Here is an 11,092-nt window from a genome sequence, read left to right on the forward strand (position 1 = left end):
CCGAGAGACCCGTATTTTTTGGACATGGGCGTCGGTTTCAAGTTGTATGTTGACCCGTGGAGTCAGTACCGTAAAAGCCCATGATAAGGCCCTGGCCGGAAACGTTAGTGAAGGTACAGAATGTGGCCGTCAATTCGGGCCTAGGCGTTATTTCGGATAAGTGAAATCAGACTTATTTTCACATCATGCCGTACAACTACAGTGCTGGGAACTGAAATCCGACCGCCTGAGTGGTGCGCTCACATCGCAAAGACCCAACACGGGATAGTAGAACTACGAAATAGAGACCGCTAGAATCATCTGAATGTGAACATGGGGTCAGAGGATTTCAGTTCCCAGCACTGTACACTAACGTACTGTGCACTGTACACTAACGTACTGTGCACTGTACACTAACGTACTGTTGCGCTCACTGAAATCCGACCCAACGTGCAAAGCTGGCGCCCTCAGCTTCCACGGCCCTTGACGCCCTGAAAGTGAAACGAATGCGGCTGGGCGTACCCATGTACACACACACAATGATGTAATCGGAACTGGTCCAGGCCGTCAGCTTTGCACTTTGGGTCGGATTTCAGTGAGCGCAACTGTACACACTAAGGCAACATGCATGCGTGTGCAGCTGTGCATGCACTGCACACTGTCCACTGTCCACTACACTACAGAACCATACATGCATGTGCAGCTGTGCATGCACTGCACACTGTCCACTGGGCACTACACTACAGAACCATACATGCATGTGCAGCTGTGCATGCAGTGCACACTGTCCACTGGGCACTACACTACAGAACCATACATGCATGTGCAGCTGTGCATGCACTGCACACTGTGTCCACTGGGCATGTGCTGTCGCCCATGGGCGTTTACAAGGAGGTGGGCTAGAACATGGGACAAGAGTGCTGACACCAGGCACCTGGGTGTGTACACGGACAGCGGGCGCTATACTGGTCGGGTGTTATACAGGTCGGGTGTCACTGCGGGCTTTTACGGTATCGAGTGCCAGGGAAGGAAAACACTGAGGCGCCGGCATGGCGTTATTTTGCCAGCACCTTTTCTTGGTGAGGAGTACCCTGCAGGAATCTGTGGAAAAAGAAGCTGGGTGGAACGGCACAATCCTATTCATTTACCGTAGATGCTTCGCTGTAAGCATTATTAGAGGATTCGGCCGTTTCAGAGCGCGCTTCACCCTGCGAGAACTCGGCTTTGTAGCGGAAGTAATCACCCTTCCTGCAACACAGCCAACAAGCGAGAGAGAGAGAGAGAGAGAGAGAGAGAGAGAGAGAGAGAGAGAGAGAGAGAGAGAGAGAGAGAGAGAGAGAGAGAGAGAGAGAGAGAGAGAGAGAGAGAGAGAGAGAGAGAGAGAGAGAGAGAGAGAGACAGACAGAGGAGAGAGAGGAGAGGGGGAGAAGAGGGATGTTAGCAACAGCAAAACCTCTGGCTCATCACGTTGTCTGCACACGCATTTCCTATCTAATATTGGCAGAGAGTATTCGTCATGACGACCGTCACTCCTGCATAACCACATGATCTTCTGGTAGAGATAGAAGATGACACAAGACATATCCAACATGCTGCCTGCCTACACCGTAGGCGACAGCTAGAGAGGTGCATGCACCCGCTAGATATGTCAGGGAATGTTGTTGCAAGCGCTATGCCCCGCCGTTACAAGCCTAGGTGATGATCTAGAAGACATTTTCGGTGGCTCTTCTGATGAAGAAGAGTTCTTGGGTTTTCCAGAGTCGGAACCGAGCGATTCAGAATCGGATCACGAGGCTTTGGCGGCTACGTGGCAGAAAGTTTGCGCAGAGTGACGCAACATCACTATGCGTGGCTACCTGAAGTCCTCGAGAAGACGGCAGGATCGAACCTGGCTGATGTTGATCCGGACAATGTCAAAGCAATTGACACTTTCGAAGCTTAGTTTGAATTCTTTATTTAAATTCTGTATTCTCACGATGGCGCGTTTTTTGACAGCCCTATTGTTAAAACCATGGTGACGGAGACGACAGAGTTATGGCCACCGGCGCATTCGTCAGCTTGGCGACCGGCATCCAAATTCCCGGCACCCAAAGTGGCGGGACACGACCAAGAAGGACATGCTGGTATCCATCCTCCTCCTTCCAGCTATGGGGATGAGGGTCCAGCAACCCGAGGTCCACAACTACTGGAGTGGTCACAGGTTGTTTAGGACTCAAAGATTTACAAAAATGATGGCACGCAACCAATTTCAGTTGCTGGTCACAGTGACAGGCCTCCACTTCGTCGACAAGGAAGAGGCAGATCTATATGACCTGTTCTACAAAATGAAGAAATTTGTTGATCGCGTGTTCACCAACTTTCGTCAGGCGTACACCCCTCTGCGCGAGGCGAGTGTCGATGAACAGATGATCGCTTACAAAGGTCGGCTATCCTTCAAGCAGTACATGCCGGCCAAGCCCATGAAGTGGGGCATGAAGGCGTTTGTCCTAGCCGAGTCGACGACCGGCCATGCCTGCGATTGGTTTATCTACACCGGGAAAGACCAAACGGCCGACAATGACACCAGAGGCAGGGGAGAGCAAGTCGTCTCCCGGCTCGTAGAGCATCTTCAACCGGGACATATTGTCTACATGGACAACTACTATACGTCACCATCACATTTCGTCGCATGGAAGGAAAGCGCCTGGGGGCAGTCGGAACTGTGCTTGCCAAGAGAAAGGGCTTGCCTGAGGAGATCCGAACAAAGCACAAGAAAGGAACACCGACACGGCATTGGCCAAAGATGCCACCTGTTAGCGCCGCCGTGGTACGACAAAAAGCAGGTAAAAGTGAACAATTCACACTGCAACTTCTGTCGACGTTGTCGTCAGAGATCGGCGGAGTGACACCGGGGAGAAGATGCGTACACAAACCGTCCAGTGTCGCTTCTTACAATGCCTAACGTTACGTGGGCGATGTGGACAAAGCGGACCCACTAGTTAGCTAGTATCACTTTCCTCATCGTCACAGACGTTAGTACCTTGCTATATTCCACCAACTGACCGAACGCGGCACCACCAACGCCATGACTCTTCACGAGAACATAACCAAAAAAAATCTACTTGAAGCAGTTCAGGGCACAACTCGTTGACGGCATTGTCGCCAGGATGGAATGGCCTCTTGGCGTTACAAGATCAGCTCGCTCCGCGACGGTAACAGCAGCTGTTCATGTGAGCACATTCGCTTGAGCAAGCGCCACTTTTCCAAGCCGTTCCACGAGCAATGAAAACCTGACTGCAGCGTTACAGAGGAGCAAAGCGACGCAAGCTAAATACCTGGTGCTGCAGCGAGTGTGAACTGCCGATGTGTCCTAGTTGGTGTATTCGCCGGTATCACACTCTTCTGCACTACAAAATCACCCACTGTAAAAGCAGAAATTTTCGGTGGTGTTCTATTTTCGGTAACTTCGCCGCCGTTAATTTTTACCAAAAATAAAACGCACCGAAAATTTCGGTACTCCCGGTACTGTATATGTGTAGTACTAGTACACTTACCTGGAAAACGGGTTTTACCGAAAATTTCCCTCCACCGAACCGCCGATTTTGGAGAATACCGAAAATGTTACACCGCCGAAAATTTCGGCTTTTGCAGTACTGTAAAACCGGGAGTTTTCGGTGGTGTGATATTTTCGGTATTTCCCAAAATCAACGGTTCGGTAGCGCGGGAAATTGGGTAAAGCAGTTTTCCAGATCCAAAAATGCATTTTGCACACTGTGTGGCAAGGCATTGTTGAATTTTCGGTCGCGTTTTATTTTGGGTAAAATTACCTGTACCGAAGTTACCGAAAATAAATCTCCACCGAAATGTTTCGGTTTTACAGTACACAGAAGAGTGATGTTTTTGCAGAACTGTCGAACTGATTGCTTCATTCATTTACTGATCTCTGATCACCGTGGTAGTCCTGGTTCTTGAACGGGCGCGTCTTTTCTGAACTTTTTCCGCCCGAGTTTACTTGCGTTTTCTACAGGATATAGAGCCACTCGCATTGCACGTGTGCGTATGCGTACTTACTATACTGTACACACTGCCTGTAGCATGGAATGAGCTCTCACTTAGTATTCTGCAAATAACTCCAATACTGCAAATTCTAGTTTAAAACTCATTTTGAGCGAAGATAGTACACTATTTATTTTTATCTCCTGAACTTCAACATTGTTTTATTGAGGTCTGCCGGAAAACCTGCTTGGAAGGAGGATGACTAGTTTGCAGGAACTTGCACCGAGGGATTATAGTCAGCTGACTCTGGCACTGGAATGCTTGTCATGTCGAGTGCAGCTGGCAGTGAAAGAGATAACTTAGAAAGTTGGAAAGGCGATAAGTAAGGCGTGTTGCGCATTTAACACGCACACACACACTCGCCTTTCTTATTGCGTTCATATCTTTCTTGTCTCCCCGGAAATTTCGAACTGACAAAGTGGTCGGATTTTCCGTATAATTCTTTCACCCCTCGCCGAAATATGGTATTGAATTGGTACTGAGCTGAACACAGTATTTCAGTGGTACTCTCAACAAAATCCGGTCACGAGAGTCAAGTGTGGGCCCTGCACCAGTGTACAGTCCAGTGTTCACACAGATCTGGGGATGTGCTACATACAGTACAAGTACAAAGCTTGCGTTTGGAATTAACTTTCGCTATGTTCGTTAGGGGGTACGAAGTAACTAAAGTTTGTACCCCACTAAAGTTTTTTTTCCCCTGAACATTCGGGGTGACAGACCTAGACCAAAAACGAAATTTAGTACGTGACGAACCTGCCGGTGGAGTGATCAAACGAAAGATTTCGTGAACTAAACTTTGTACTTGAACAGTAGCACCCAGCTTGATATGGACTGGGTTGGTCAGATGTCCCTAAGCAACACTATACACTACACACTGATCAAGTCAATTTCTGCTAACACAGAGGCTGACTCGGATACCAAGCTCAGGAGCCGCTTCAGCGCAAGCTTTAAAACACACTGGGGGCAGGGGCGTCGGAAGATATATTAGGGTGGCACTGTCAACCACCTGAACTACAATAATACTTCGTACTTGGGGGGTTTGGGTGGCTCGAAATTTCGAGCCCAGATCAGTGCTTTTTTATTGATTCGTGAGGTACGTGAGGGAAAGAGTGGTACGGTCAATACCGCAGTGACCGTAGCGTGTCCGACGCCCCCTGGACCGTGGGGATACAAATAGTCATTGCTTACATTTTGTACAGGAAGACCTTGGATTCCGGCCCTGCGGCATTAGGAATGAGGTAGTCGTCGAGCAGAGAAATGATGTCACCGCAGAGATCGGTCAGCTCTTTCTCAATCTGCACAAGTTACACAAATAGCGACACACACACACACACACACACACCACACACACACGCGCGCACACACACACACGCGCGCACACACACACACACACACACACACATACATACACACAAACACAAGCAGAAGCAAACATCATGAATGTCCAATGTGTCCAGCCTCAGAGGCTGCAGCAGCAGCAGCAGCAGCAGCAGAGCTGCCGGCAATACCAGCAATACAACGTCTTTCAACGGTCAATTCAGGTTGTGCTTTTATGTCCTTTCGCATGGACACATTTTAGGGGATAATAGCGCCTGAAAGCGATGACATCAGAAGTCATAATCGAACGGCAAATACTGACTTTTGGATCCACTCTGCCCATGTCGAAGTATAGGCTATGGTGGGTGGAACCCTATACATTGTGGTGTTGTTCGTACACGCAGGTGTGTGTGTTTTGTTCTGTGCAGTCAGACCTCACATAACCGCACACATCTGTTTTTTTTCACAAAAAAATATCCGGATAGGCGAGGGAACTGGACAATCGAACACACATACTGTATGTATTCACGGCATATGCTGTAAATTGGTAACCAACGATTGTCTACCGGATAGCGAGGGATCCGTATAAAAGAGGACCGGATAAGCGGCGAGGTCTGACTGAACCAGGAGAGGGTCGCTGGCCGGGAGGGTTCAGTCCGGTCCAGTCACTCCCAGTGGACATGCAGCCACTACTGTACTGTCGCGCGCCGAAGAACGGCCAGGCTAGAATTTCATCAAGCACAGCATACCAATGTATACACGAGGACTCAACTGCCCATCGACTGTAGTACATGAAAATAAGAACGGACATGGCTAGGAGGCTGACCTCACCCCCAGTTCTTCGGCGACCGACAGCACTGTAGTGTAGAACAGTTTAACAGTGCACCCCTGATTCCAGCAACTACACTAACCCGTTCACGGTACTCCTTGGTCAGGGCACTCGACTTCCCTTTGCTCTCCTCCTTGCCTTCAATGCTGAGAACACAACACACAGCATAACGCAAACGTATCCAGAATCAGCAGCAGCAGTAGTATCACCATCAGCTGCAGCAGAAGCGCGTCCACACACACACACATTCATGTGAACATACATACGAACATGTGCACACACACACACACACACACACAAACACACACACACACACACACACACACACACACACACACACACACACACACACACACACATCCTGTCCTGAACATTGCCGTAAAACGGTCACATGTCCCCTCATACGAGGGACTGACAGCGTAGGTCGTTGAATACGGTACGCAGCACGCTCCGCAGGCTAGCGGCCAACGAGAGTTCACACACATACACACACAAGGCCGTCACAGCCGGGGCGGCTGGGGCAGCTGAGGCCGCCCCACTTTTTCGGCCACTTTTTTTTTTGAGCACATTACAACAAAGCGCGATGATCGCAGCTTAGCGCAAATGTGACAAATCCTTGTCCCCGGCCCCCCGATCGTGGTTTGTTGCAGAAAAAAGTCTTTCATTGCTAACACTGAAATGGCACCAAATGCCTGGAAATGCTTGCAATTGGCTTCAATTTTTGTGAATTTTTCTCCCGGAGGAGGGTAATGTTTGTCCCCGATCGTAGCGTCTTCTTGGTTTGTTGCAGAATCAAAAAGTCTTTCATTGTAGTTACCGTACACTGAAATGGCACCAAATGCCCGGAAATGCTTGCAATTGGCTTCAATTTTTGAAATTTTTTCCCGGGGGAGGACTTCCGCACCCCCCTTCCATGGCCGCCCCACCTCCAAAGTCGGTGCGACGGGCCTGACACACACACACACACACGCACATCACATACACACACACGCATGCATACACGCCCCCCCCCCCCACACAAACAGGCATACACGCCCCCCCCCCCCCCCACGCACCCACACACACCCACCCACATGCACATAACATACCCAGCGATTATCCGCCAAGACTGCCGGCGTGCACCAATGACGTTCTTGAAAGCGACGCTGAGAAGATTGCGCTCTTCAACGGTCAGCTCTTGGCCAAGCTTGGCGACATTCGTGATGTTCTCTACCATCTCTGTGAAAGAAAAACGAGAATACAAGCGCGCGCACACACACACACACACACACACACACACACACACACACACACACACGAATGTACACACATGTACACACGCACGCTTGCACACACACACACACACACACACACACACACACACACCAAACACACACCGCACACACAAATGCACACATACACAGGCACACACGCAGGCACACACACAGGCACGCACATACACAGACACACGTGCACACACGTACACACACACACAGCACGAGTATGCACACTTGATGATGAACACAATACTACATCCGTACTACACTACACTTCATCCATTTTGGGGCCGTCCGTAAATATCGAGAATTTATCACGAAACGAAGATAATTTCATTTCAAGCCAACCCCTCCCTCCCCTCAGACTGCTCCTACGAACATTGTACAGGTATCACTGCTTTCTGAAAGGAAATCGGTCCAACCCCCTTCCACCCCAAAACGAAAATATTTTCGTTTCGTGAAAAAAATAATGCTTTTTTTGTGGATGGTCATCATTGAACAGGAGGTTAAATGTCGGATCACTTACTAGTGGTGAAACGAATGTCAAAACCTACTAGTCGAATATTCTTCAGCTTAACGAACGGATGAACGAATATTCTTTTGGTAACACAGATGACATCACATGCCCTCCTCTCAGTCATTTGATGGATATTGTCAATACTAATATATTATTAGGCATGACAAACGGTAGTGCCACGCAAAATATACTGCCACATAAGGCTACTTCGAAATTCATAAAAAATTGAAGTTATGTGCAACATTGACAGTCCAGTATGGACATACATGTGCATGCATGCAGTACAAAGTCACCGGCAGGCTGTACGCACTGCACTGTACCGTGTTCGGCGTGCATGTATGTACAGGCACTACTGCATTAGAAGTGACGTAACGAATACTGTAAATATACAAATTTTCGGCAGCTATTTAATTTCGGCTATATTCGGCACCGACCCAAAACGCCTAAATTAAAACGCCGACGAAATTTTTCACAGCATCTGTCGCACTATACCATGCCCCTCTACCCCACGCCGAAAATAAATCGCCGCCGAAAAGTCAAAAATCGTGAAGTGCCGAAATTTTGCAGCCCCGAAATTTTGTATATTTACAGTACTCGAATGTGACCTAACGAATATTCGAATGTGACAAACCGAACGAATATTCGAATATTCGTTTCACCACTATCACTTAGCCAGTCATGTTTTTCGTTACATGTATATGCTAGATGTTCATACATGCTTGCCATATCTGGCAGAGTACAGTGAACACTGGCAAAGGACGGCAAAGACAAAAAAATGCATAGTGGGAGCATAGTGATGGTGCGGCTTTTTGCCCTCAGCCGACCTGAGGTCTCGACGCCATGCGGACATAAAAAGGCACCCGTTAGGGAAACTACTACTGACGCACACAAAGGTCACAGAAGCTGCCCTTGTCCAACGCTCGCTACGCCCCTCGCAGTTGGAGCACTGAGCCACTGATGTTTTGAGCCCAATTGAAAATGGATTGCTGTTCACTAGGCCTCAATGCGATCAGTTTGGCAAATTATTTTGAGCTCCGCTGACGAGACCTAACAGCTGCATGTAGCTCTCAGGAGATCGAAGGTCACAACGCCAACAGCTCTACTACATGTGGTGTACTCAAGCCATGTGACTCCCCCCCCCCCCCCCAATTCTCCCTATATGGGGGGGGGGAGGGGTCACATGGCTCTAGTCATCAGTTGCTTGCTGTGTGACAATGAAGCTCCACATAGTTATAGCAAAGACGTTTTTTACATGTACTCCCTCCGTGCTGTTGTGAGCAAACTCGATGGCATGCCCTAAGTTACTATGGTGGGATAGCAGAGATGTCATTCTACTTATTATTAATGTTTTTACTAGAAATGTGTTGGTCGCAAACAAGAACCCATTGGACAAACAATTCTAACAAGAGTAGGACATTAGAGGCCACATGCCACGTAGTAGGAATGTGCCACTTTCCTCAAGCGCTTGTTCATCCTTTTGCAGTTTTGGCTTGAAAATAACAATGCACTTCCCCAGTCAGCGGATGTGTCCCAACTGGACACGAATAGCAGCAGCGCAGGACTTGCAAATAATCGCTCATTTCAAACTGAAATGTAGTCGGCGGGGCATATCGTTACGCTACGCCCGCCATAGTAGCACAACGCAGTTTGGACCGCTCTCGGTGAGGAAGGCAACGAACTGTACACGGGAGCTTCGAAAGTACGATAACCGTCAGACTGGGGGGGTATCATTTCCTGCCGGCAGCCAGCACTACTTGAGCGGCTTTCGTTCATACACACCAATGGTGTACATTTTCTCCTCCGAGCGGCGATATTGAATTATTTTTCAATTAGCGAGCGACTGGCAATAACCACATGGCAAGCGGGACACCCAGGCGCACAGGCAAATCCGAGCACTGGATACTAGCGGATAGGCGAATGAATTGAAGGACACTTTCAAACCGTTAGTGTTACTTCACGGTAGCGATGTAGGGACGAGGTTGGGTGAGATCCCCGGAGGCGAGCTTTAGACTACCTGCTCCCTGGCCAATGGCAATGCAGTGGATTGCACACGAGTTGAGGCAATGGGGCTACATGATACATCGTTACAACGACTATGTGTACTAACTCTTGTATGTTGTGAAGGAGCAAACATGCCAGCTGCTGCTGCTGCTGGCTCTCTGGTCAAGGCCACAAAGAATGAGCACTGGTGACCGTGCGGACTTCTCGACTGGGAGAGTGCGGAATTTTTTTAATTTTTTTTATCAACAGTAGCAATAATGATCATGCTCCATGCTCGCAATGGTGGACATTCATGTTACAAAATTCAGCGTGCCGACTAGTAGACCTACACCTGCAGCGTCTGCATTTCTGCTCGCCATCTGCACGCACAGCAGTCACAAACGAACTGCGAGAAAACGGAGAAAAAAAGATGCAAGTCCGCCGAAGTATCTGCATGTCTGCCGGAAACACTGCAAGGGCACTGTTCGCTACGCCAGCGTGCGCGCATCTGCATATCACCCACAACTGCTTGGGTATAGCATCCACACAGTTGTAACGAGTTCACTGCGCACTACTTAGGTCGAGTCTAGGGACGCCACCTGCTCCCCCTCGCTCGGTAGCCAGCGGAAAGCAATAACTGAAGATAATTGCGCCCAAAAACAGAAATGCCCACCAGCTCGACTCACCGTCATAACGCTCTGCCTGCTCCGCCAGCTTGGCGCGATATACGCACTCCTCTCGGTCCGCCATTCTCCACTAAGTGTCGTTGCTCGGTTTGTAGAGAAAGGTAAATAATTTGAAGAGGAATGGACGCCTTAGCAGCAGGAGGTTAGTCTTGAACACACAAGTACACAAGCAACACCGGCCAAGCCACTTTCGCGCGTGCACTGCCTCACTGCCTCTCGAGATCTCACTGACTCTCAGTCTCGGTGCTGTACAGTCATGCATTGGACTGCAGGTGCACGGCCTTGCCCTACGTACATCTACATCAGTACGTGTGTGTATGATGTGGGCTCCGTATTCTATGACTGGGTATGGGTACAGTATGTACTTGTGCACTGCACTGACTGTGCAGCGAAGGGCCAAACAAAACACGGGGCTTCGCTCATGCTGTCTTGACACAGTCAGTTTGCATCTCACTGAGCTCAGACTCTTGACAACCTCACTCAGTCATCAGAG

The 11,092-nt window shown here is 49.0% G+C and overlaps 1 protein-coding gene across 1 annotated transcript in view; it reads right to left on the reverse strand.

Annotated features, from left to right (window-relative positions):
- Nucleotides 1-10,803, reverse strand: part of LOC135828472 (uncharacterized) — a 14,999-nt gene extending 4,196 nt beyond the window's left edge. The window contains exons 1-5 of the mRNA XM_065340919.1: nt 10,600-10,803; nt 7,249-7,378; nt 6,243-6,306; nt 5,203-5,309; nt 1,128-1,227 (exon numbers count right to left, since the gene is read on the reverse strand). Of these exons, the coding sequence (XP_065196991.1) occupies nt 1,128-1,227; nt 5,203-5,309; nt 6,243-6,306; nt 7,249-7,378; nt 10,600-10,663 (465 nt within the window). The 5' untranslated portion in view covers nt 10,664-10,803. The remainder of the gene's footprint in view (nt 1-1,127; nt 1,228-5,202; nt 5,310-6,242; nt 6,307-7,248; nt 7,379-10,599) is intronic.
- Nucleotides 10,804-11,092: the final 289 nt, after the last annotated feature.

This window comes from Sycon ciliatum, chromosome 12, assembly GCF_964019385.1.
Source record: "Sycon ciliatum chromosome 12, ocSycCili1.1, whole genome shotgun sequence".
Classification (NCBI taxonomy): Eukaryota; Metazoa; Porifera; class Calcarea; order Leucosolenida; family Sycettidae; genus Sycon; species Sycon ciliatum.